Genomic DNA, 27,799 nt, shown 5'->3' on the forward strand with positions numbered 1-27,799 from the left:
TTCTAAAAAGCCCCGCCCCTCGCCTTTGAAGTGAGAGGATGGAGAAGGAGGCGTGGTTTTGCGAAGCCCCGCCCCCGCCTTTGAAGTGAGAGGAAGGAGAAGGAGGCGTGGTTTTGCGAAGCCCCGCCCCTGCCTTTGAAGTGAGAGGAAGGAGAAGGAGGCGTGGTTTTGCGAAGCCCCGCCCCCGCCTTTGAAGTTAGAGGAAGGAGAAGGAGGCGTGGTTTTGCGAAGCCCCGCCCCTCTCCTTTGAAGTTAAAGGAAGGAGGCGTGGCTTTGAGAAGCCCCGCCCCTCTCCTTTGAAGTGAGAAGGAGGCGTGGTTTTGCGAAGCCCCGCCCCTCGCTTTTGAAGTTTTTGCGAAGCCCCGCCCCTCGCCTTTGAAGTGAGAGGAAAGGAGAAGAAGGCGTGGTTTTGCGAAGCCCCGCCCCTCTCCTTTGCATGAAGAGCATCCTCCTTTCCAGGGAGGGGCGTGGTTTTGAAGAAGCCCCGCCCCTCTCCTTTGAAGAGCGGGAGCAGCCTTTCCCTCACGAGGAGGCGTGGTTTCTAAGAATCCCCGCCCCTCTCCTTTGATTGGAGAGAGAGCGCGCATCCTTTCATTTGAATGTCAATACCCTCCTTTTAGGGGCGTGGTTTCTAAAAGCCCCGCCCCTCGCCTTTGCATCCTTTCCAGCAGAAGGAGGCGTGGTTTTGCGAAGCCCCGCCTCTCGCCTTTGAAGCGAGAGGAAGGAGAAGGAGGCGTGGTTTTGCCTTTGAAGTGAGAGGAAGAAGCAGGAGGCGTGGTTTTGAGAAGCCCCGCCCCTCGCCTTTGAAGTGAGAGGAGAAGGAGGCGTGGTTTTGCTAAGCCACGCCCCCTCCTTTGACGGACGGACGGCGCAGCCTTTCAGGAGGGGCGCGGCTTGTACAAACCCCGCCCCTTCGCGCGAGAGAGACAACATCCGCCTTCGCAGCGGAAGCGGCTTCATTCTGCCGCCGGCCGCCGAGGGGGAAGCATCTCTTGCTGTGTGAGAGTGTGGGTTTCCCACAGGATGGGCCTGAGGCGCTGGAGGAAGGCCTGAGGATGCTCCACGCGGGACGAGGCGGCGGCGTGGCCGAGGCGGAGGACGGGGCGACCACCTCGGCGCTCCGGAACGACCTGGGCTCCAACCTGTACCTGCTGAAAGGCCTCAATGTGCGCTTCCGCTGCTTCCTGGCGAAGGTGCACGAGCTGGAGAGGCGGAACCGGCTGCTGGAGAAGCAGCTGGCGGCGGCGCAGGACTTGGGCGAGAGGCGGCTGCGCTACCGGCGCTTCCCCCGGCACCAGGCCGTCCAGACCGAGCCCCAGCCGGCCTCCCCGGCGCCCCTCCCGCCCAGCCTGCCTTCCCCCTCGCTGCCCCACTCCCACTCCCACCCGCCGCCCTCTTCTTCCTCCTCCTCGAGGCTCCCGGGCACCATCTGGAGCTACCACAGGCAGGTCCGCCGCTCCGGGGAGACGCTGCAAGGGCCCGGCGTGTCCTGGCTCCACCCGGACGGGGTTGGCGTCCAGATCGACACCATCACGCCCGAGATCCGCGCCCTCTACAACGTCCTCGGCAAAGTCAAGAGAGAGAGGGACGACTACAAGAGGAGGTGAGGAAATAGAGTGCGGGCCCTTTAAGAACTGGCCCTGTGTTGACAAAATTGGGGTGCGGGCCCTTAAAGAAGAGCCGCTATGTTGACAAACTTGGGGTGCGGGCCCTTTAAGAAGTGTCTCTGTGTTGACAAGCCTTTTAAGAAGCACCCCTATGTTGACAAAATTGGGGTGCAAGCCTTTTAAGAAGTGGTCCTCTGTTAACAAAATTGGGGTGCGGGCCCTTTAAGAAGAGACGCTATGTTGACAAACTTGGGGTGCAGGCCCTTTAAGAAGTGGCCCTGTGTTGACAAACTTGGGGTGCGGGCCCTTTAAAAAGCACCCCTCTGTTGACAAAGTTGGGGTGTGGACCCTTTAAGAAGTAGCCCTGTGTTGACAAACTTGGGATGCGGGCCCTTTAAGAAGAGACCCTCTGTTGACAAACTTGGGGTGCGGGCCCTTTAAGAAGAGACCCTCTGTTGACAAACTTGGGGTGCGGGCCCTTTAAGAAGAGACCCTCTGTTGACAAACTTGGGGTGCGGGCCCTTTAAAAAGCACCCCTCTGTTGACAAAGTTGGGGTGTGGACCCTTTAAGAAGTAGCCCTGTGTTGACAAACTTGGGATGCGGGCCCTTTAAGAAGAGACCCTCTATTGACAAACTTGGGGTGCGGGCCCTTTAAGAAGAGACCCTCTGTTGACAAACTTGGGGTGCGGGCCCTTTAAGAAGAGACCCTCTGTTGACAAACTTGGGGTGCGGGCCCTTTAAGAAGAGACCCTCTATTGACAAACTTGGGGTGCGGGCCCTTTAAGAAGAGACTCTCTATTGACAAACTTGGGGTGCGGGCCCTTTAAGAAGAGACCCTCTATTGACAAACTTGGGGTGCGGGCCCTTTAAGAAGAGACCCTCTATTGACAAACTTGGGGTGCGGGCCCTTTAAGAAGAGACCCTCTGTTGACAAACTTGGGGTGCGGGCCCTTTAAGAAGAGACCCTCTGTTGACAAACTTGGGATGCAGGCCATTTAAGAAGTGGCTCTGTGTTTACGAACTTGGGGTGCAGGCCCTTTAAGAAGCACCCTTCTGTTTACACACTTGTGGTGCGGGTCGTTTAAGAAGTGGTCCTCTGTTTACAATCTTGGGGTGCGGGCCCTTTCATAGAATCATAGAGTTAGTTGGAAGAGACCTCATGGGTCATCTAGTCCAACCCCATTCTGCCAAGAAGCAGGAATATTGCATTCAAAGCACCCCTGACAGATGGCCATCCAGCCTCTGTTTAAAAGCTCCCAAAGAAGAAGCCTCCACCACACAACAGGGCAGAGAGTTCCACTGCTGAACAGCTCTCACAGTCAGGAAGTTCTTACTCGTGTTCAGATGGAATCTCCTCTCTTGTAGTTTGAAGCCATAGTTCCGTGTCCTAGTCTCCAGGGAAGCAGAAAACAAGCTTGCTCCCTCCTCCCTGTGGCTTCCTCTCACATATTTATACATGGCTATCATATCTCCTCTCAGCCTTCTCTTCTTCAGGCTAAACATGCCCAGCTCCTTAAGCCGCTCCTCATAGGGCTTTTTCTCCAGACCCTTGATCATTTGAGTCGCCCTCCGCTGGACACATCCCACCTTGTCAACATCTCTCTTCAATTGTTGTGCCCAGAATTGGACACAATATTCCAGGTGTGGTCTAACCAGAGCAGAATAGAGGGGTGGCATGACTTCCCTAGATCTAGACACTATCCTCCTTTAAGAAGTAGCCTTGTGTTGACAAACTTGGGGTGCAGGCCCTTTAAGAAGCACCCCTCTGTTGACAAACTTGGGGTGCAGGCCCTTTAAGAAGCACTCCTCTGTTGACAAACTTGGGGTGCAGGCCCTTTAAGAAGCACCCCTCTGTTGACAAACTTGGGGTGCAGGCCCTTTAAGAAGCACTCCTCTGTTGACAAACTTGGGGTGCAGGCCCTTTAAGAATCGCTCCTCTGTTGACAAACTTGGGGTGCAGGCCCTTTAAGAAGCAGCCCTCTGTTTACAAACTTGGGGTGCATGCCCTTTAAGAAGCATCCCTCTGTTGCCAAACTTGGGGTGCACGCCCTTTAAGAAGTCACTCTGCCTTTACAAACTTTGTCATAATAATAATAATAATAATAATAATAATAATAATAATAATAATATTATAATGCAGGGAGGTGTGGCCCCTTTAAGAGCCGACCCCCATTGGAAGTCTGATTGGCAATGGGTGTGTGTGGGTGTGCAGAGGAATGGGAATATGGGGGTGTCATTGGGAAGGGGGAAGGTGACCCCTATTGGGAGGCCGGGTCCATTGACATAGGGGATGGGGGGAATAGGAATATGGGGGTGCAGAGGGATGGGACAATCCAATGGGAATTGGGGTACGGCCCCTTTAAGAGTCAACCCCTATTGGGACTCTGTGGTAAAGGAGAAGATGGGGAGGAAGAGCCCATTTGGAATTGGAATGGGGGGAGCCGCCCCTTGGGATTGGGAATATTAGGGTGCAGACGTATTGCGCAACCCATTGGGATTCGGCCCCTTTAAGAGTCAACCCCCTGTTGGAAGCCCATGGTAAAGGGAAAGATGCAGAGGATGAGTCCATTTGGTGATTAGAAAGGGGGGGGAGGCACCCCTTGGCATGGGACACTCCGTGGAAATTGGGATATGGCCCCTTTAAGAGCCGGCCCCTCTTAGGAGTCTATGATAAAGGAGAAGATGGGGAGGATGAGTCCATTGGGAATAAGGAAAGGGGGGAGCCAAATATTCCTATTTTATTGGGTATAGGAATATTTGGGTGCAGAGGGATGGGACGAGCCAATGGGAACGTAGGAGTGCTCCATTAGGATAGGTAATGGGGGGAACCACCCCTTGGGATGGAAGGATCCATTGGGAATATAAATATTGGGGTGCAGAGGGGTGGCAAGAACCAATGGAAAGTGGGATGTGGCCCCTTTAAGAGTCAACCCCTCTTGGGAGTCTATGGTAAAGGGGAAGATGCAGAGGACGAGTCCATTTGGGAATTGGAATGGGGGGAGACAGCCCTTTGTATGGGATGCTCCATTGGGAATGGGAATATAGGGGTGCCAAGGGATGGGAATTTGGATGTGGCCCCTTTAAGAGCCAGCCTCTGTGTGCGGGTGTGCAGAGGAACGGGAATATGGGGTGTCATTGGGAAGGCGGGTGGGTCCATTGACATTGGGGAGCCACTGGGAATAGGAATATTGGGGTGCAGAGGGATAGGACAAGCCAATGGGCTGAGAAAGGCAATATACAAATATAGTAAATAAATAACTAAATAATGGGAATTGGGACGTGGCCCCTTTAAGGGCCGACCCCTCTTAGGAGTCTATTCTAATAGGGAAGATGGGGAGGACGAGTCCATTGGGAATAGGGAATGGGGGGAGCCACCCCTTGGGGTGGGAATAGGAATATGTGGGGGGGGGGTGCAGAGGGATGGGACGAGCCAATGGGAATTGGGATGCGGCCCCTTTAAGAACCGACCCCTGTTGGGAGTCTATGATAAAGGGGAAGATGCAGAGGATGAGTCCATTTGGGAATTAGAAGGGGGGGAGTAGGAATATTGGGGTGCAGAGGGATGGGACAAACCCACAGCGTAAGGGAAAGCGAACCCTATTGGGAGGACGGGTCCATTAACATAGGGAATGGGGGGAGCCGTTGGGAATAGGAATATTGGGGTGCAGAGCCTCATTGGGAGTCTATGGTAAAGGGGAAGGTGGGAGGATGAGACCATTTGGAATTGGAATGGGGGGAGTCACCCTTTGGTGATGGGACACTCCATTGGGAATGGGAATACGATGGAGGGGTGGGAGAGGCCATTTCGAAAGGAGGGGGTGCGGCCCCTTTAAGAGTCGACCCTTCAGTGTGCTCTGGCTGCAGGGTAAACTACAACTCCCACTCCAACCCCTCCAGTAGGTTGAGTTCGTCATTGGGGTTCTGTGTGCCAAGTTTGGTCCAGGTCCATCATTGGTGGAGGTCAGCATTCCTTTGGTTGTGAGTGAACTACAACTCCCAGGAAGGAAGCCCAGTCCCCCCCCCCCCCCCAAACTTTTCCAGTAATCAAATTTTGCATATCAGGCATGTGTGCCGAGTTTGGTCCAAATCCATCATTATTTGGGGTCACAGTGCTCTCTTTGCATGTAGGTGAACTACAACTCCCCCAAATCAAGGTGAATTTTGCCCAAAGAACTCCAGTATGCTTTGCTGGTCATGGGGCCTCTGTGTGCCAAGTTTGGTCCCATTCTATCTTTGGTGGAGTTCAGGTTGTTCATTAATTGGAGGTGAACTATATATCCCAATACCCACAGCTCCAAAAAGTCCAGGCCAATTCCCCCCAGAACCCACCAGTATTAAAATTTGGGCACATCGGGTATGTGTGCCAAGTTTGGCCCAGATCCATCATTGCTTGGCTTCATAGTGCCCTCTGGGTGTAGGTGAACTACAACTCCCCTGAATCCCTCCAAAGACCTCCAGTATGTTTAGTTGGTCATAGGGATTCTGTGCGCCAAGTTAGCCCCAGTTCCATCATTGGTGGGGTTCAGAGTGCAGTTCTTAGATTTCAGGTGAACTATGCATCCCAGGACTTACAACTCCTCTAATTCATGGTGAATTCTCCCCAAACCTCTCTAGTATATTTAGTTGCTGATCAATCCCTCTGTTTGCCATAGGAAAGGGTTAAGGGAGAAGCAGTGGGCGGGGGTCAGGCAAATTCCACATAAACTGAGAGAGCCAGGAACACTGGGATGTCTGTGGTGGAGGAAACATATCTAATCTAGGACAGAATTGTCCCCAAATGAAAACATTCCTTGGGAGTGGGCATTGTGATGTTGGTGGAGGACATTGGCAGGACTCTTGGACATGTTTGCGCAAATTCCACACCAATGGAGAGAGTCAGGAACACTGTGGTGGAGGAAACTCATCAAATCTAGGATCCCTTGGGTGGTGGGCAGTATGGTGTTGGTGGAGGGCATTGGCAGGGCTCTTGAACATGTTCATGCAAACTCCACACCAATGGAGAGAGTCAGGAACACTATGATGTCTGTGGTGGAGGAAACTCATCAAATCTAGGATCTGTTGGGTGGTAGGCAGTATGTTGTCGGTGGAGGGCATTGGCAGGACTCTTGAACATGTTCATGCAAACTCCACACCAATGGAGAGAGTCAGGAACACTGTGATGTCTGTGGTGGAGGAAACTCATCAAATCTAGGATCCCTTGGGTGGTGGGCAGTATGTTGTCGGTGGAGGGCATTGGCAGGGCTCTTGGACATGTTCATAGTGCTCACTATGACCTGCAATGTCATTGGAGGGTGGGCCTTTGGCGTCTCCTGAGTGGTGGGAGCGTGTATCTAAGTGAACCCCCCCATCCACATGCACTCATACATATTTATATTTTCCTTTTTATTATGTGTTTAGATACATTCAACCAGGACTCTTGGGCACGTTCATGCAAATTCCACACCAATTGAGAGTGTCAGGAACACTGGGATGTCTGTGGTGGAGGAATCACATCAAATCTGGGATGGAATTGTCCCCGTATGAAAACCTTCACTTTGGTGGTGGGCAGTATAGTGTTGGTGGAGAACATTGGCAGGACTCTTGGGCACGTTCATGCAAATTCCACACTAATGGAGAGAGTCAGGAACACTGTGATGTCTGTGGTGGAGGAAAAATATCAAATCTGGAATGGAATTGTCCCCAAATGAAAGCATTCCTTGGGTGGTGGGCAGTGTGGTGTTGGTGGAGGGCATTGGCAGGACTCTTGGGCATGTTCATGCAAATATCATGCAGCAATAATATGTAATATGCTTGATGTGTTTATAGTTTTAATGGTTATTTTCTACAGTTATATGTTATTGATTTGGATATGTGATATTTTTGTATATATGTTGAGGCATTGAATTTGCCATTTATTATGTTCTAAACCGCTTTGAGTCCCGCCAGGGGTGAGAAAAGCAGTATAGAGATGCAGTTAATAAATTTTACACCAATGGGGAGAGTCAGGAACACTGGGGTGTCAGAGGTGGAGGAAAAACATCAAATGTAGGATGGAATTGTCCCCAAATGAAAGTATTCCTTGGGAGTGGGCAGTGTGATGTTGGTGGAGAACATTGGCAGGATTCTTGGGCACGTTCATGCAAATTCCACACCATTGGAGAGAGTCAGGAACACTGGGATGTCTTATTATGTTTTATTATGTGTTTAGATACATTCAACCAGCTCCTTGTCCCCCTTCCCTTGCCTAATAAGACCCCACGGATATCATGGGAGGCCTATACATCAAACGAGCAGCTTGAAGGCACATATAAACACATTCGAGGAATGGAATGAACGAAATGTGGAAAGTGGAGAGGAATGCTTGGAGGAAAAGATGGCTCCCGGGAGTGAGTGGGGAAGGGCAAGGAAGGAAAGGAATCAATGGGAGGAAGGATAGGATTGCAGAGAGGAAGTGAGTGAAGTATAGACTGGAGAGAATGGAGGGGGTGGTCATTAAATAAGCATGTGCAACCCGCAAGGGGATATTGAGCCAGGCTGGAGGAGAAAGGCATAAATGCAGGATAATTATGGGGTTGCGTCCGGGATAAGGAGCTGCACCAGCTTTCATTCCGTATGTCTCTGTCCTCAAGTGCCCAGCGTCTGGGATGATCTCACGGCAAGGTGATGCTGTGCATTTCTTATTCAGGAGCACATTGCAGTGTGAAATCCCGGAGCGAAAAGCCCACTTACTGGAGGGGTTCTGCAATCCGTCACAGCGAAGGGGACAATTTAATGTAATTAGTAAATAGGAATACAGTGTTCCCTCGCTACTTCGCGGTTCATTTATTGCGGACTCGCTGTTTCGCGGGGAGCAGCGAGGGAACACTGTCTAGCTCAGTGTTTCTCAACCTGGGGGTCGGGACCCCTGAGGGGGTCGCAAAGGGGTGTCAGAGGGGTCGCCAAAGACCATCAGAAAACACAGTATTTTCTGATGGTCATGGGGATTCCATGTGAGAAGTTTGAGCCAAATCTATCGTCGGTGGAGTTCAGAATGTTCTTTGATTATAATGAACTATAAATCCCAGCAACTACAACTCCCAAAAGTCAAGGTCTATTTTCCCCAGGCTCCACCAGTGTTCACATTTGCACATATTGAGTATTTATGCCAAGTTTGGTCCAGATCCACCATTGCGTGAGTCCACAGTGCTCTCTGGATATAGGTGAACTACAACTCCCAAACTCAAGGTCAATACCCACCAAACTCTTCCAGGGTTTTGTCGAAGGCTTTCATGGCTGGAATCACTGAGTTCTTGTGGGGTTTTTTCGGGCTATATGGCCATGTTCTAGAGGCATTTCTCCTGACATTTTGCCTGCATCTATGGCAAGCATCCTCAGAGGTGACCTCTGAGGATGCTTGCCATAGATGCAGGCAAAACGTCAGGAGAAATGCCTCTAGAACATGGCCATATAGCCCGAAAAAAACCCACAAGAACTGACCTTCCAGGGTTTTCCGTTGGTCATGGGAGTTCTATGTGGCAAATTAGGTTCAAATCCATCACTGGTGGAGTTCAGAATGCTCTTTGGTTATATGTGAACTATAAATCCCAGCAACTACAACTCCCAAATTACAAAATCAATCCTCCCCCAACCCCACTAGCATTTACATGTGAGTGCATTGGGTATTTGTGCCCAGTTTGGTCCAGTGAATGAAAATACATCTTGCATATCTAATATTTACATTATGATTTACAACAGTGGTAAAATTACTATTATGAAGTAGCAACAAAAACAATGTTATGGTTGGGGGTCACCATAACACGAGGGACTGTATTAAGGGGTCACGGCATTAGGAAGGTTGAGAACCACTGGTCTAGCTGCTCCCCCTTCCTTCCTTGCCAACCTGACGAAAATGGGGCGGGAAGCAGAGGAGGTGGCGAGGAGGAGGCCACCACGAAGTAGGGCAGAGCGTTCCTACTTCACGGATTTTCCTGGATTTTCCAGGAACGGAACATCCGTAATTAGTATGAAGAAAGATGCGTTGTCAAAGGCTTTCATGGTCGGGATCACTGGGTTTGTTGCGATGTCCACGTTCCAGCAGCATTCCCTCCTGACATTTCGCCCACATCCATGGCAGATTGTGAGGTCTGCTGGAAATAAAGCAAGGAGGTTTATATATCTGTGGAAGGTCCAGGGTGGGAGGAAGAGCTCTTCTCTGTTGAGGGCAAGTGGGAATGTTGCAATTAATCACCTTGGTTCAGCACTTTTAATTTCAAATTTAATTATTACATTTGGCCCGGCAATTGTTGTTAATTGCGTGTTGTTAATGTTATTGCTTGTTTTTGCTTTATTTTGCTGTATTATTGGTTTTTTTGGGGGGGGGGTCGGCCTTGTGTAAGCCGCACTGAGTACTTCGGGAGATGGTAGCGTGGTACAAATAAAGGATTATTATTATTATTATTATTATTATTATTATTATTATTGGTTAGCATTGTAAAGCCTTGCAGCTTGAAGACCTGCCTGGGGAATCCTTTGTTGGGCGGTGATTAGCTAGCCCTGATTGCTACCTGTTGCTCTTTACTTACTGTCTTGGTTTTAAAGTTTTTCAATACTGGGAGTCAGAGTTTGTTCCTTTTCCTCCGTTGTGTTGAAATTGTCCACGTGCTTCTTGTGAATTTCAATGGCTTCTCTGTGTAGTCTGACGTGGTGGTTGCTGGGGTGGTCAGGTTGTTAGAGTGGTTGTGTCTGATGTCAGTGGGAATGATTTTCGTGGGCATGTATCTGATGTCAATGAGAATGATGGTTTTCGTGGGCCTGTATCTGATGTCAGTGGGAATGATGGTTTTCGTGGGCCTGTATCTGATGTCAGTGGGAATGATGGTTTTCGTGGGCCTGTGTCTGATGTCAATGGGAATGATGGTTTTCGTGGGCCTGTATCTGATGTCAGTGGGAATGATGGTTTTCGTGGGCATGTATCTGATGTCAATGGGAATGATGGTTTTCATGGGCCTGTGTCTGATGTCAGTGGGAATGATGGTTTTCGTGGGCATGTATCTGATGTCAATGGGAATGATGGTTTTCATGGGCCTGTGTCTGATGTCAGTGGGAATGATGGTTTTCGTGGGCATGTATCTGATGTCAATGGGAATGATGGTTTTCGTGGGCCTGTATCTGATGTCAGTGGGAATGATGGTTTTCGTGGGCATGTATCTGATGTCAATGGGAATGATGGTTTTCGTGGGCCTGTATCTGATGTCAGTGGGAATGATGGTTTTCGTGGGCATGTATCTGATGTCAATGGGAATGATGGTTTTCATGGGCCTGTATCTGATGTCAGTGGGAATGATTTTCGTGGGCATGTATCTGATGTCAATGGGAATGATGGTTTTCGTGGGCCTGTGTCTGATGTCAGTGGGAATGATGGTTTTCGTGGGCATGTATCTGATGTCAATGGGAATGATGGTTTTCGTGGGCCTGTGTGTGATGTCAATGGGAATGATGGTTTTCGTGGGCCTGTATCTGATGTCAATGGGAATGATGGTTTTCGTGGGCCTGTATCTGATGTCAATGGGAATGATGGTTTTCGTGGGCCTGTGTCTGATGTGAATGGGAATGATGGATTTCGTGGGCCTGTATCTGATGTCAGTGGGAATGATGGTTTTCGTGGGCATGTATCTGATGTCAATGGGAATGATGGTTTTCGTGGGCCTGTGTCTGATGTCAATTGGAATGATGGTTTTCGTGGGCCTGTATCTGATGTCAATGGGAATGATGGTTTTCGTGGGCCTGTATCTGATGTCAATGGGAATGATGGTTTTCGTGTGCCTGTATCTGATGTCAATGGGAATGATGGTTTTCGTGGGCCTGTATCTGATGTCAATGGGAATGATGGTTTTCGTTGGCCTGTATCTGATGTCAATGGGAATTATGGTTTTTGTGGGCCTGTATCTGATGTCAATGGGAATGATGGTTTTCGTGGGCCTGTATCTGATGTCAATGGGAATGATGGTTTTCGTGGGCCTGTATCTGATGTCAATGGGAATGATGGTTTTTGTGGGCCTGTGTCTGATGTCAATGGGAATGATGGTTTTCGTGGGCCTGTATCTGATGTCAGTGGGAATGATGGTTTCCGTGGGCCTGTATCTGATGTCAATGGGAATGATGGCTTTTGTTGGCCTGTATCTGATGTCAATGGAAATGATGGTTTGCTTGGGTCTGAGCATTCAAGTCCTAGCCTTGTTGAAAGGCCCGAGTTTTCTAATGAATGGAGTGCTTCTCCTGTAGATTCTCAAGGTCAGATTCCTGCAGCTGGCAAATCATCTTCAGACAGTTGCTCTGAGAAAGACTGCAGAGGGCCTCTCCCAGGAATGTGGCCTTGGGAATATTCTTAAAACAGCTTAGGCCTCTCGTCTGAGCCTAACTCAGGCCCAGGCAAGCCCTCATCCCCAATGCCACATCAAATCTAGGATGGAATTGTCCCCAAATGAAAGCATTCCTTGGGTGACGGGCAGTATGATGTTGGTGGAGGGCATTGGCAGGACTCTTGGACAGTTCATGCAAATTCCACAGCAATGGAGAGAGTCAGGAACACTAGGATGCCTGTGGTGGAGGAAACATATCAAATCTAGGATGGAATTGTCCCCAAATGAAAGCATTCCTTGGGTGACGGGCAGTATGTTGTTGGTGGAGGACATTGGCAGGACTCTTGGGCATGTTCATGCAAATTCACCAGTGGAGAGAGAAAGGAAAACTGGGATGCCTGTGGTGGAGGAAACATATCAAATCTGGGATGGAATTGTCCCCAAATGAAAGCATTCCTTGGGAGTGGGCAGTGTGATGTTGGTGGAGGACATTGGCAGGACTCTTGGGCACGTTCATGCAAATTCACCAGTGGAGAGAGAAAGGAAAACTGGGATGTCTGTGGTGGAGGAAACACATCAATGGGAATGATGGTTTTCGTGGGCCTGTGTCTGATGTCAGTGGGAATGATGGTTTGCCTGGGCCTGAGCATTCAAGTCCTGGCTTTGTTGAAAAGCCCGAACAGAGTGCTTCTCCTGTAAATTCCCACGGTCAGATTCCTGCAGCTTGCAAATCATCTTCAGACAGTTGCTCTGAGAAAGACTGCGAAGGGCCTCTCCCAGGAATGTGGCCTTGGGAATATTCTTAAAACAGCTTGGGGCTCTCCTCTGAGTTTAACTCAGGCCCAGGCTCACTCTCAGGAACATCATCCCCATCTTGAACATCAGACACAATCACAGGCTGACATACAACATGTCTACCTTCTTGTGAGTTGCATCGCTTCTGCTGACTGCCTTTGACTTTGCAGCCTTGTCCCTTTTGCTGCAAAAGACGTGATGCTGTATTGAGCAGGAATTAATGCTGAGCTGTCGAAACAGCAGGTTAATCAATTCGGGCGGATTTATGCAAGTGCGGGCCTTGACTGGTCTCCTCAATCGGATTGTGTGGCTTCGCGGGGGGCGTGCGGGATGATCCGGAGCTGATGGGGGAAAGCTTACATCCTGTGGTGCTCCTGGCGTGCCTGGGAACAATATGGAGAGTCAAAGCCTGGAGCTTGTGGGGGGCTTGGGATTGAGAGAAGGAGAGCGAGTGGGAAGACATGGATGATTTGGAATGCCAAGGTATCTTCCGCCTTGTGCAAAATGTCGGAGGATTTGGGTGATTCATCATAACATTAAGATTTCAAGGTGGAATTGAACGGGAGGAGAGGCGAAGCTTTGCAAACGCCATCTGTCCTCTTTGCTGGGAAATCCAGACACGTTTGCCGTCCAGGAGCATTTAGTGGCGAGGCATTGAATGTCCTGTTCACAAGGGCGTCCATATGTTGCTTTTCTGCTCCGTGTTTTCACATTCGGTGTCGGAAGAGTCTGCTCTCTGTCTCCCGCGAATGAGCTCAGTGGTGCAGTATTTGGCCTGCAAGCACTGCAGCGGAAGAGTGGCATCCAGATCTGAAGCTGTTTTCTGAAGCTGAAGATCTCTCCGCCTGCCCTTCTCTTCCTTTTTGGAAACAGAGGGTGAATCCTACCACCAAAGGACCTCCTCTGCTGTGATTGGCCGGTCTCTCACCCAAGGGGAGGGCTGTTTCTGAGAGTCCAAGAGGGGAGGGGAGCTCAGGTTTGCTCGGCGCATGGCAACCTGGGCAAGGGAGAGCATGTGAGGCTGGAGGGAGGCTCGTTCCAGCGAGTCCCTTCAAGGCATGGTGATTCTGTATGGGAAACTTGGCCCAATTTTGTCGTTGGTAGGGTTCGGAATGCTCTTTGATTGTAGGTGAACTATAAATCCCAAACTCAAGGTCAATCCCCACCAAACCCTTCCAGTTTTTTCTGTTAGTCATGGGAGCCCTGTGTGCTAAGTTTGCCCCAATTCCATCATTGGTGGAGTTCAGAATGCTCTTTGATTGTAGGTGTACTATAAATCCCAGCAACTACAACTCCCAAAGTCAGCATCGACACTACAACTCCCAAAGTCAACATCGACACCGAAATACAACACCGCCTGAGCTCTGCGAGTGCAACATTTTCCCGAATGAAGCAGAGAGTGTTTGAGGACCGGGACATTCGTAGGGATACCAAGGTGCTTGCTTACAAAGCTATTGTCCTCCTAACTCTGTGAAACGTGGACTGTCTACAGGCATCACATGCAACTCCTGGAACGATTCCATCAGCGCTGCCTCCGGAAAATCCTGCAAATATCTTGGGAAGACAAGCGGACAAACGTCAGCATGCTGGAAGAAGCAAAGACCACCAGCATTGAAGCGATGGTCCTCTGCCATCAACTCTGCTGGGCCGGCCACGTTGTCTGGATGCCTGACCACCGTCTCCCAAAGCAGTTGCTCTACTCTGAACTTAAGAACGGAAAATGGAACGTTGGTGGACAGGAAAAGAGAGTGAAAGATGGGCTCAAAGCCAACCTTAACATCTCTGGCATAGACACTGAGAACTGGGAAGCCCTGGCCCCTGAGCACTCCAGCTGGAGGTCAGCTGTGACCAGCAGTGCTGCAGAATTCGAGGAGGCACGAGTGGAGGGTGAAAGAGAGAAACGTGCCAAGAGGAAGGCGTGTCAAGCCAACCCCGACCGGGACCACCTTCCACCTGGAAACCAATGCCTTCACTGTGGGAGAAGATGCGGGTCAAGAATTAGGCTCCACAGCCACCTACAAACCCACAAAAATAGTCATCAAGGAAGACCATCTTACTCGTCCAACGAGGGATCGCCTAAGTAAGTACTATAAATCCCAGCAACTACAACTCCCAAATCTCAAGGTCATCAGTGTTCACATTTGGGCATATTGAGCATCCATGCCAAGTTGGGTCTAGATCCATCATTGTTTGAGTCCACAGTGCTCTTTGGGTGTAGGTGAACTACAAATTCCCCCTGCAAAAATTCCCCGCGAGAGCAACGTGCCTTGTAACCTTACTTTCCGGATATACCTCGTACGCGCGAACTTTCCACTTGGCAGGAAACTGAATGTGGACGCTTATTTCTAACCTTCACCACAACACCAGTCGATGAGCTACTGACAGCTGGCACTGCTCGTTCGCATCCACTGGCTTCCAGCTACACGGCAGTGAGACCAACTTACCCCACGAGAGTAATATGCCTTGTAACCTTACTTTCCGGATATACCTCGTACAGCGCGAACTTTTCACTTGGCAGGAAACTGAATGAGGACACTCATTTCTAACCTTCACCACAACACCAGTCAATGAGCTTCTGACGACTGGCACTGCTCGTTCACTTCCACTGGCTTCCAGCTACAGGACAGTGATACCAACTTCCCCTGTGAAAATTCTCCGCAAGAGCAACGTATGTTGTAACCTTACTTTCTGGATATCTCTCGTACAGCACGAACTTTGCACTTGGCGGGAAACTGAATGAGGATGCTCATCTCTAACCACCACCACACCAGTTGATGAGCTACTGACAACCGGCACTGCTCATTCCCTCCCAGATATCTCTCGTATAGCACAAAATTTGCACTTGAAGGGAAACCGAATGAGGACACTCATCTCTAACCTTCACCACAACACCGGTTGATGAGCTACTGATGACTGGCACTGCTCGTTCCCTCGTTTTCTCCCAGATATCCCTCGTACAGTGTGAACTTCACACTTGAAGGGAAACCGAATGAGGACACTCATCTCTCAACTTCACCACAACACTGGTTGATGAGCTACTGACGACTGGCACAGCTCGTTCCCTCCCAGATATCCCTCGTACAGTGCGAACTTCGCACTTGACGGGAAACCAAATGAGGACACTCATCTCTAACCTTCACCACAACACCGGTTGATGAGCTACTGACGACTGGCACTGCTCGTTCCCTCATTCCCTCCCAGATATCCCTCGTACAGTGCGAACTTTGCACTTGACAGGAAACCGAATGAGGACACTCATCTCTCAACTTCACCACAACACTGGTTGATGAGCTACTGACGACTGGCACAGCTCGTTCTCTCCCAGATATCCCTCGTACAGTGCGAACTTCGCACTTGACGGGAAACCAAATGAGGACACTCATATCTAACCTTCACCACAACACTGGTTGATGAGCTACTGACAGCTGGCACTGCTCGTTCGCTTCCTCACTGTTTGTAACAGAGGGTAGTGTTTTTCTCGCTGTTTACATCCTTTACTCTGAAGTGGTTTATTTTGTGGGAGGCTTAAAACTCTTCTCTTTTACCCTCCAAGTGAATGCCACTGTGAATAACGCAAAGGGTTCATTATGGTTTCCGTAGATTAGTGTCAGATGTATTTCAGCGCTTGGTGGTCCTGAAAACACGATGCCTGAGAAGTTGCGACATGGAAGTATGCAGGGATCACTCCGTTTTTGTAAAAGGGAGGAAAGTTCTAAACTCTTCTTTCTTTCTTCTCCGGGAAGTGCAATCGCTTGGATGCGTCAACCCGAATTCCGCGTGGCTCTTTTTTGAAGCGGCCTGTTCACAGATGTGTCTTGCCAAGGCTTCATTAGCCTCCTCATACAAGTCTGTTCACGGCAGAACACAAAGACCCTGGCAGGGAGAGAAGAGGCTTCTGGAAACCCAGCCTTTCTTTTTTGGTGGAATTCCTGCCTCAATGAGCTTTTTTTTTTTGCCTACCGCTGGGAGGAAAATCATATCATGCCGAGCGTTTTTCGGAACGGGTAATTAACATTGCCCGTCATACGTTTCTAAACGCGCTCTTTGGAGACCCGCATTTGTAATGGCCACATTGGAAGCCTTCAAGGCTCAGGTTGGATTCCCAGGCTCGTTTAAACCGGTTTGTTCGTTTTGTCGAGCGTTGTTTCCCTCTTCTCGTACATCCCCTCGGGAATTCTGGCAGGCTGAGCGGTCAGAAGACAAGGATGTAATTAAATCAGATCACATGGAGGTTTCCGAAGCACTTTCTGGCATGATTTCGAGGAAGCTTCAAGCATGAAAGTTCTTTTTTCTTGCTTCTGTTCTGTGTCTTTGACATTCATTTGGTCCCATGGTGTACAGACAGTCCCCAAGTTATGAACAAGAGAGGTTCTGTGGGTTTAACAAGAGGCCCAAATACAACATTAACTGCTACCAAAGAGCTGTCTCTTCTTGATGCCAAGTTACGAGCAAGTGACGTTTTGTGGGTTTAACAAGAGCCCCAAATACGACGCTAACTGCTACCAAAGCGCTATCTCTTCCCGACACCAAGTTACGAGCAAGAGAGGTTCTGTGGGTTTAACAAGAGCCCCAAATATGACGTTAACTGCTACCAAAGAGCTGTCTCCTCCTGACGCCAAGTTACGAGCAAGAGAGGTTCTGTGGGTTTAACAAGAGCCCCAAATATGATGTTAACTGCTAACAAAGAGTTATCTCTTCCCGACTCCAAGTTACGAGCAAAAGAGGTTCTGTGGGTTTAACAAGAGCCCCAAATATGACGTTAACTGCTAACAGTTATCTCTTCCCGACACCAAGTTACGAGCAAGAGAGGTTCTGTGGGTTTAACAAGAGCCCCAAATATGACGTTAACTTCTACCAAAGAGCTGTCTCTTCCTGACGGCAAGTTACGAGCAAGTGACGTTTTGTGGGTTTAACAAGAGCCCCAAATATGACGTTAACTGCTACCAAAGAGCTGTCTCTTCCCGACCCCAAGTTATGAGCAAAAGAGGTTCTGTGGGTTTAACAAGAGGCCCAAATACGACCATAACTGCTACCAAAGAGCTATCTCTTCCCGACCCCGAGTTACGACCAAGAGAGGTTCTGTAGGTTTTACGAGAGGCCCAAATACGACGTTAACTCCTGACAAAGAGTTATCTCTTCCCGACCCCGAGTTACGAGCAAGAGAAGTCCTGTAGGTTTGACAAGAGGCCCAAATACGACGTTAACTCTTAACAAAGAGTTATCTCTTCCTGACCCCAAGTTACGAGCAAGAGAGGTTCTGTGGGTTTAACAGGACCCCCAAATATGACGTGAACTGCTACTAAAGAGCTATCTCTTCCTGACCCCTTTTTACCCAGAGATTGTACGCAAGTCTTTCCAGATACAGACAGTCCCCAAGTTACAAACAAGATTCGTTCTGTAGGTTTAACAAGAGGCCCAAATACGACATTAACTGCTACCAAAGAGCTGTCTCTTCCCGACCCCAAGTTACGAGCAAGAATGGTTCTGTGGGTTTAACAAGAGCCCCAAATATGACTTCAACTGCTACCAAAGAGTTATCTCTTTCTGAGTGGGGAGGGGAGAGCAGGCGTGCTCGGCATGCTCGGCACATGGCAGCTATAATTGGTCACCCTCTCAGCCAAGGGGAGGGCTGTTTCTGACACTCCAAGTGCAGAGGAGAGCAGGCGTGCTTGGCACATGGCATCTATGATTGGCCAGCCTCTCAGCCAAGGGGAGGACTGTTTCTGAGACTCCAAGTGGGGAGGGGAGAGCAGGTGTGCGAGGCACATGGCAGCTGTGATTAACCAGCCTCTCAGCCAAGGGGAGGGCTGTTTCTGAGGCTCCAAATTGGGAGGGGAGAGCAGGCGTGCTCGGCGCAGGACAGCTATGATTGGCCGGCCTCTCAGCCAAGGGGAGGGCTGTTTCTGAGACTCCAAGCGGGGATGGGAGAGCAGGCGTGCTTGGTGCATGGCAGCTATGATTGACTGGCCTCTCAGCAAAGAGAGAGCTGTTTCTGAGACTCCCAAGTGCAGATTGGAGCGCAGGTGTGCTTGGCACATGGAGTCTATGGTTGGCCGACCTCTCAGCCAAGGGAGGGATATTTCTGAGGCTCCAAGTGGGGATGGGAGAGCACGTGTGCAAGGTGCATGGCAGCTTTTATTGGCCAGCCTCTCAGCCAAGGGTAGGGCTGTTTCTGAGACGCCAAGTGGGGAGGGGAGAGCAGGCGTGCTTGGCACATGGCAGCTATGATTGGCCAGCCTCTCAGCCAAGGGTAGGGCTGTTTCTGAGACTCCAAGTGGGGAGGGGGGAGCAGGTGTCCAAGGCCCATGGCAGCTATGATTGGCTGGCCTCTCAGCCAAGGGAAGGGATGTTTCTGAGACTCCAAGTGGGGAGGGGAGAGCAGGCATGCTTGGCACATGGCAGCTATGATTGGCCAGCCTCTCAGCCAAGGGGAGGGCTGTTTCTGAGACTACAAGTGCAGAGAGGAGAGCAGGCATGCTTGGCACATGGCAGGTATGATTGGCCAGCCTCTCAGCCAAGGGGAGGGCTGTTTCTGAGACTCCAAGCGGGGATGGGAAAGCAGGCGTGCTCGGTGCATGGCAGCTATGATTGACTGGCCTCTCAGCAAAGAGAGAGCTGTTTCTGAGACTCCCAAGTGCAGAGAGGAGAGCAGGTGTGCTTGGCACATGGAATCTATGGTTGGCCAACCTCTCAGCCAAGGGAGGGATGTTTCTGAGGCTACAGATGGGGAGGGGAGAGCAGGCATGCTTGGCGCATGACAGCTATTATTGGCTGGCCTTTCAGCCAAGGGCAGGGTTGTTTCTGAGACTCCAAGTGGGGAGGGGAGAGCAGGTGTGCTCGGTGCATGGCAGCTATGATTGGCCGGCCTCTCAGCCAAGGGGAGGGATGTTTCTGAGACTCCAAGTGGGGAGGGGAGAGCAGGCATGCTTGGCACATGGCATCTATGATTGGCCGGACTCTCAGCCAAGGGGAGGGCTGTTTCTGAGACTCCAAGCGGGGAGGGGAGAGCAGGCGTGCTCGGCACATAGCAGCTATGATTGGCCAGCCTCTCAGCCAAGGGGATGGATGTTTCTGAGACTCCAAATGGGGAGGGGAGAGCAGGCATGCTCGGCGCATGACAGCTATGATTGGCCGGCCTCTCAGCCAAGGGGAGGGATGTTTCTGAGACTCCCAAGTGGGGACAGGAGAGCAGGCATGCTTGGCACATGGCATCTATGATTGGCCGGACTCTCAGCCAAGGGGAGCGATGTTTCTGAGACTCCAAGTGGGGAGGGGAGAGCAGGTGTCCAAGGCCCATGGCAGCTATGATTGGCTGGCCTCTCAGTCAGGGGAGAGCTGTTTCTGAGACTCCAAGTGCGAAGAGGAGAGCAGGCATGCTCGGCGCATGAGAGCTATGATTGGCCAGCCTCTCAGCCGTGGGGAGGGATGTTTCTGAGACTCCAAGTGGGGAGGGGAGAGCAGGCGTGCTCGACACATGGCAGCTATGATTGGCCAGCCTCTCAGCCAAGGGGAGGGCTGTTTCTGAGACTACAAGCGGGGAGGGGAGAGCACATGGCAGAGGGAGAGCATGCAAGGCTGGAGGGAGGCTCGTGCCAGCCAGTCCCTTCATGGCATGAGGGTTTTGTGTGGGAAATTTGGACAAGTTCTATTGTTGGTGGGGTTAAGAATGGTCTTTGGTTGTAGGTGAACTATAAATCCCCAAAACTACAACTCCTAAATGTCAATAGTGCTCAAGAGAAAAAGGTGGGGTACAAGTAAAGACGAAGGTGACGTGTGTCGAAGCCTGCTCCGATCCCCATCTTTTGTGACGTCGACCAATTTTACCGTCCGGGCCCGGTGTGTGGTTTGAATTAAGCCTCTGTGTGGCCGGTTTAAAGTCTGCTTAGTTAGTGAAAATCCCTTATTGAGTGTTCTGTAGTCGCATTTCTTGCGCGGCTTTCTCCCCGTTTCTGCCGAGCGCCCATTGATGGCTCTCTCTGTCTGGCGCTTTCGTTCCAGCGCTTGAGTGGATTTGTATATTATGGTTCCAGAATTGCGTTTAATTGGCCCAGACGTTGAGTGTTTTCTCGGGCGGGCGGGCCCTTCCTTGCGACCGTCGGAGGAGAAACTAACTTGTTAATAACAGTTGAGCTGGAAATAATTGCTTTTCCTCAGGTTGCCCTTTGATTTGGCAGATTAATAAAGTCCAGTTGAGGAGCCGGCTTACTCCAAATTTGCTCCAGCTGGGGACGGGGGGAAAGGTTATCGCTGCCAAAGGGAAAGCGTGACAAAGCTAACAAGCGCCGTGTTTTCCCAAAATAAGGAACTTAATAAAAATGTGCTTAAAAGCAATCTGGGAGGAATGTCTAAATCAACTCTTAAGTTAAAATATCACCCTTAACAAGATGCAAATGTTCTCCCGGCGGAGGCCAATCAAAAACAAATGATTCTGGATCTGGGAAGGAATTCCAGCAAAGTTATAACTCTTTCCTGACTGGGATTTGGGTTGAGCGGCTCCCTGCCCGTCACCGGGTAGCCCTTGTTGGGGGGTTTTTCTAAAAATATCGAAGCAAGAAACGTCTCATTGCAACAGAAATAAGAACAGACTGGCATGTGTTTTGACACAGTGTGTTGTGATGCAAGAGACTGTCATTTAGTTGTTTATCATGTCATAAGCAAATTGAGAATGCAGTTATAATGTACAGAACAACCACAAACCATCCTCAGTGTTAGTTTGCCTCAGTGTGGGTGAAAGTGTCAGTTTGAGAGAGCCATCAGTGTTCGTAGGCCTCAGTATGAGAAGGCCTCAGTGTTAGTTTGCCTCAGTGTGGGTGAAAGTGTCAGTCTGAAAGAGCCCTCAGTGTTCGTAGGCCTCAGTATGGGAAGGCCTCAGTGTTAGTTTGCCTCAGTGTGGGTGAAAGTGTCAGTCTGAGAGAGCCCTCGGTGTTAGTAGATCTCAGTGTTCGTAGGCCTCAGTGTTAGTTTGCCTCAGTGTGGGAGAAAGTGGCAGCCTGAGAGAGCCCTCAGTGTTAGTAGATCTCAGTGTTAGTAGGCCTCAGTATGGGAAGTACGGTGTTAGTTTCCCTCAGTATGGGTGAAAGTGTCTGTCTGAAAGAGCCTTCAGTATTCATAGGCCTCAGTATGGGAAGGCCTCAGTGTTAGTTTACCTCAGTGTGGGTGAAAGTGGCAGTCTGAGAGAGCTCTTAGTTTTACTAGATCTCAGTGTTAGTAGGCCTCAGTATGGGAAGTACGGTGTTAGTTTCCCTCAGTATGGGTGAAAGTGTCAGTCTGAAAGAGCCCTCAGTGTTAGTAGATCTTAGTGTTAGTAGGCCTCAGTATGGGCAGGCCTCAGTGATAGTTTGCCTCAGTGTTGGTGAAAGTGTCAGTCCGAGAGAGCCCTCAGTATTCATAGGCCTCAGTATGGGAAGGCCTCAGTGTTAGTTTGCCTCAGTGTGGGTGAAAGTGTCAGTCTGAGAGAGCCCTCAGTGTTAATAGATTTCAGTGTTAGTAGACCTCAGTATGAGAAGGCCTCAGTGTTAGTTTGCCTCAGTGTGGGTGAAAGTGTCAGTCTGAGAGAGCCCTCAGTGTTTGTAGGCCTCAGTATGAGAAGGCCCTTGTGTTAGTTTGCCTCAGTGTGGGTGAAAGTGTCACTCAGAGAGCTCTGTGTTTGTAGACTTCAGTGTTGGTAGGCCTCAATGTTAGTTTGCCTCAGTGTGTTAGTATGAGAAGGCCTCAATGTTAGTTTGTCTCAGTGTGGGTGAAAGTGGCAGTCTGAGAGAACCCTCAGTGTTTGTAGGCCTCAGTATGAGAACACCTCAGTGTGAGAGGAAGCTCCAGTGTGAAGGCTGCTGTGTGTAAAAAGCTCATGTGTAACTTTGGTGTAAGAAGACGCTCTATGAAAACAAAACTGTTTATTTTAATGCTAGGATTTGTAGAATTTGGTGGCCTGTTTTCCATGAAGTCCACGATAGAGTCATGCCGGAGGACCTAGAAATTCATAGAGAAGGTTTCTCTTTTTTGGTTGTTCTCAGTTATTTAATTGTCATCTAGAGGGATGGCTGCCTTTGCTTGCTTTGTTCCCACCACAAGTGAGGTTGCAAAGGGGGAGCCGGGCTCATTCAAAGATAAACAACGACCTGGCAATAAAGAGAGCTATTCCGGAGAATTGCTTCTGATCTCCTCCCTGTTTCAGTGGAACTTTCTCCCGTTTTCCTCCTTATCTGACATTCTCGGGCTTATCTTCCGGTATTGGCAGTTGCAAAGATATCCTTGCTTATGATGTCAGCCTGTGCTACCGATATGCTCCCGGAGTGCCCACCAAGGCTTTCCAAAGGAACATGGGAAGACTAGACACAGACCATAATCCTTGGCGTGTTTTTTTTACAGTGAAGGTTGTCTCTGTGGACCCAAAGGGAAAAAAACATTAAAGAGATGTAGTCACTTCAAAAAGCCATGGTTTAATTTGGCACCCTCCTTCCTTCATTCTTTCCTTTCCTTCCTTGCTCCCTCCCTCCGTTCCTTCCCTTGCTCCTTCCTTTCTCCCCTTTTCCTTTCTCTCTTTCTCTTATTCTCACTTTCTCCCCTTTCTCCTCCTCCTCCCCTTTCTCCCCTCCTCCCACCCCTTCTCCTCTCCTCCTCTTGTCCCCTTCCTTCCTTCCTTTCCTTCCTCCGCCTTCCTGCTCTTCTCCACTTCTTTCCTCCCTTTCTCCCCTTCCTCTCTCCCCTTTTTCTCTCCTTCTCTCATTCCTCCCCTTGTTCCCTCCCCTTCCTCCCCACATCCCCTTCTCCCTTTTTTCGTTCTCCCTTTCTTCCCTTCTCTCCTTCTTCCATCCTTTTCTCTCTTTCTCCCTCTCTCTTATTCTCCTCTTCCTCCCCTTTCTCCCTTTCTCCCATTTCTTCCTCTCTTCTCTCCTCTTTCACCCTTTGCTTTCTCCCCTGCTCCCCTCTTCCCCTTCCTTCCCTTCTCTCTTTCTCCCCTGCTCCTATCTCCTTCTCATTTTCTCTCTTATTCTCTCTTTCCTCCCCTTCCTCCTTATCTTTGCCTCTTCCCCCTCCTTCCCTTCTTCTCCCCTTTCTTCCTCCCTTTCTTCCCTGCTCCCCTCTTCCCCTTCCTGCCTTTCTCCACTTCCTCTCCTTCTCTCTTTCTCCCCTTCTCCTATCACCTTCTCACTTTCTCTCTCTCTCTTATTCTGCTCTCCTCCCCTTCCTGCATATCTTTGCCTCCTGCCCCTTCTTTCCTTCACTGTTTCTCTCCTTTCTTCCTTCCTCCCCTGATCCCCTCTTCTCCTTCCTGCCTTTCTCACTTTCCTCCCCTTCTCCCTCTCTCCCCTTCTCCTATCCCCTTCTCACTTCCTTATTCTCTCCTTCCTCCTTATCTTTGCCTCCTCCCCTCTCCTCCCCTTCTTTCCTTCTCACCTTTCTTCCTCCCTCCCTTTCTTCCCTGCTTTCTTCCCCTTCCTGCCTTTCTCCACTTCCTCCCTTTCTCCTCTTCTCCTATCCCCTTCTCACTTTCTTTCTCTGTTATTCTTCCCTCCTCCCCTTCTTTCCTTCTCCCCTTTCTCTCCTTTCTTCCTTCCTCCCCTGATCCCCTCTTCTCCTTCCTGCCTTTCTCACTTTCCTCTCCTTTTCCTTTTCTCCCCTTCTCCTATCCCGTTCTCCCTTTCTCTCTTATTCTCTCCTTCCGCCCCTCCTCCCCTCCTCCTTGTCTTTGCCTCCTCCCTGCTCCTTCCCTTCTCCCCTTTCTTCCTCCCTTTCTTCCCTGCTCCCCTCTTCTCCTTCCTCCAATTCTTCCCTTCCTCTTCTTCCCTTCCTCCTCTTCCCTTTCCTCCTCCCTCCCCTGCTCCCATTCTCCCCTCTTTCTCCCTTTCTTTCTGTCCCTTGAATGTTTTGCTCCCCGATCTTCAAGGGAGCCCTGCTTTTGTCCCTGAGGTCAAACCGGCTCTTCAATCCACCCCCTTTCAAAGAGGATCCTGAGACTTTGGTCAAAATAGAAACCTTGGCCCAGATATTTCTGGCTCCTCATTATGCGTAATCATAGGCTGAAATAGACAGAAAACGGAGAAGCCGGAGCGCTGGTGTGCCTTGCAGCCAAAATAAGACCGAAGCAGAGCAGCTGCTTTACATCTTAGGCTGCGTGGGGACACTGCCAGCGGTTTTGGCCTTGTCCTTGCTTCTGTGCAACTTTCCTTCGTTTCCCCCTGGGCTGGGTGATTCATTTCGGAAGGAAGTCGGCCTTTCACATGTGTGAAAGGTTGTCTTTCTTTTCGGTTTGAGAGAGACAAAGCAGGTTGTGTCCATTTGAGGGCCCGGGGCTGAATGCATGACTCTTCCCTTCATTACAGATCGGCGTTGATAGAAACCTTCTCATTCCTGGACGTCATCGTCCTTCACAGTTACAGCGCGTATTCCTGGGGGGAAGAAAACTATTGAAGTTTTCCAATAACATCTCCACCTGGTAGTTGTAATTAAAACAAATTAAACTCAGGCTTAACGCTTCCCTGTAATTAAGTCTAATCTAATTTTGCAACGTGGTTAGGAAACCAGGCTCATTGTATTGCTTCGGTGCATTTCAACTGCTACGCAAGACATGGAGGGATCCATTCCGTGTCCAAATTGAGCTCAAGATTGTGTTGAAGTTGTTGTACACCAGAGTAGGAACCCCTCTGACCTTAAAACACCAGCTTGGTAAAATCAGTAAGCAGTTTATTGTAGAATATATGTAGGCAAAGCAGTAAAAAATAGCATGAAACAAAATAGCAGGAAAATCCCATAGGCAAAACTTAAGCTTGGCAAAAATTTGGTACATGAAACTCAGAGCACTTGAAAGCAAAACCATGATAAAACAACACTGTTGACTCAACTGAGGCGACTGTCTCCCATGAATCATTATACACACTTTCCAGATTCCAAAACTGAAAGGAAAGCATTTTTCTTGACCTTCCTACCAGATAAAGATTTGTTATCTCTCTCTTGCTGTAGCCAGACTGTTGGAAAGTTCTGCCTTTGTTTACTAAAACTTGGCTTTCTGTCCAAGGTTTCACTATCTTCTCCCTCATTAACTCCAGTACCTGGCTGTGGTGAAGTGTGAATTTTAATCTACAGTTACGTATAATAATAAACAGGTGTTTAAAAGGGTAAGTATATAGAATAACATAACTGCGGGAATTGTAGCAAGCTTAGCTCACTCTGAGCTGGGTTGCCATGGGAAAAGGGGCCACTTGGCAGGGCAGCCATTTTAAAACAGTCTGTAGTCAGCGAACTACAGAGAAGGCTGGTTCTGTTGTGTGTTGAGAACCAGTAAGGTAGTCTGTAGTCAGCGAACTACAGGGAAAAGCTGATTCTACTGTGTTGAGAATCGGGAAGGTTTTGACTTTTAGCCTGTGTAGTTTAAGATAGGTTGAGTTGACTTGTTTATATTATTAGTCAGTGTATGAGTAAAAGGGAGAGAGAACCCTAATAAGAATCTTTACTGCAACAGAAATAACATAAGGAAAAGATAAGCTCGTACCTGAAGTAATCTGTTAAAGAAAGAAACACATTTTGAAGGAAAATAAGTTTGAAATCTGTTTAGTGGAAGGAATAGTCCTCTTAAGAGTTGGTTTATGAAATGTTATAAATGTAACCTCTGAAGATATGTGCCTCTAAGAGTCAAGAAACATTGAAACCATCAAGCTTCTTCTATACTTCAATAAACTTGTTACAGTTTCTTCTAAAGCCAAGTCTCTGTTACAAATACTTTCAAGTTAAGCCACGCTAAACATTGAAGAAAGACCAAATCAACGTTACAAGCTATTAGTTGTGTTATCAATTTAATAAGTCCTTACAAAGTGGTGGCTCCTTTACAAACCGTTACAAATTGGTGGCATCGTTACAAACTGGGTGCCATCTTTACAAATTGGTGGCCTCCTTACACTGGCAAATCAGTCTTAGCATCATTTTCAGACAGTTGCTCTGAGAAAAGCGGTGAGAGGCCTCTCTCAGGAATGTGGCCTTGTGAATCTTGAGTCCTCTCTTCTGATTTTAGCTCATCCCCAGTCCCATCAGGAACACTCCCATTATGAGCATCAGTGTGAACATCAGACACAATCACAGGCTGACATACAACACAAGTATTGAGACCTCTTTCTGGTTTTGACATCTTGTCAGCTGGAGTCTTTTGTGATCACGCTGAATATCAAAACCAGAGAGTGTTGTTTCTTCGGGCCTAGCTCCCATTCCTCTTTCTCTGCCTTTCCAACCCAATGTTCAAAACATATGCGAATCATTGGTGGTACAATGCCGTTCCAGCTGTCCCTTCTGTCGCATGAATGAAAAGATGGATACCGACTTCTAAGCCTTGTTTGTATTGAAAGATCTCTGGGAAGGAAGGAATTGCTTGAGGGTTTCTGGTACGTATATCACACATGCCTGTCTTTCTTCTCTTTATCTACTGTGTGGCAGCAGTTGTGTTGTAAATCTTAACTAGCTAACTCCTTTTGGCTCCATTCTCATCGGGGTTGCTTCGTTTCCAAGAAGAGTATACACAAATGGCTTCCCTCCCCCTTTCTTTCCCTCCTCTCCCTTGATTTATTCCCGCTCTCCCTTTGCTTGGCTTTCCCTTGTGATTTATGGAGGATGCCGACTCCTGACCTGGGAAAGTCTCCCCAAAAACAAGGGAATGAGGTCATGGTGTCTGCCAGCAAATTCCTCTGCATTCAAAATGGCTGCAGTGCTTTCAGTGTTTGATCTTATTTCGATGTTTTACCCTTGTGCCTTTGCAAGGCTCCCATTTCCATCTGAACACGAGGAAGAACTTCCTGACTGTGAGAGCTGTTCAGCAGTGGAACTCTCTGCCCCGGAGTGTGGTGGAGGCTCCTTCTTTGGAAGCTTTTAAACAGAGGCTGGATGGCCATCTGTCAGGGGTGATTTGAATGCAATATTCCTGCTTCTTGGCAGAATGGGGTTGGACTGGATGGCCCAGGAGGTCTCTTCCAACTCTTTGATTCTATGATTCTATGATGGATGTAACGCCAAAGCTGGGAGGAGGTTTAGCTTTAGCCCGTTTCTTTTTTTCTCTTGCGTTATAAGCTTTGTTCAGTATTTGTATGATTGTGAAAGAACTC

The 27,799-nt window shown here is 49.2% G+C and overlaps 1 protein-coding gene across 1 annotated transcript in view; it reads left to right on the plus strand.

Annotated features, from left to right (window-relative positions):
• The first annotated feature begins 948 nt into the window (after positions 1-948).
• Positions 949-27,799, plus strand: part of IFFO2 (intermediate filament family orphan 2) — a 73,263-nt gene continuing 46,412 nt past the window's right edge. The window contains exon 1 of the mRNA XM_067472729.1: positions 949-1,603. Coding sequence (XP_067328830.1) covers positions 1,056-1,603 — 548 coding nt within the window. The 5' untranslated portion in view covers positions 949-1,055. The remainder of the gene's footprint in view (positions 1,604-27,799) is intronic.

The sequence above is a fragment of the Anolis sagrei genome, chromosome 13 (assembly GCF_037176765.1).
Source record: "Anolis sagrei isolate rAnoSag1 chromosome 13, rAnoSag1.mat, whole genome shotgun sequence".
In the NCBI taxonomy this organism is placed as follows: domain Eukaryota; kingdom Metazoa; phylum Chordata; class Lepidosauria; order Squamata; family Dactyloidae; genus Anolis; species Anolis sagrei.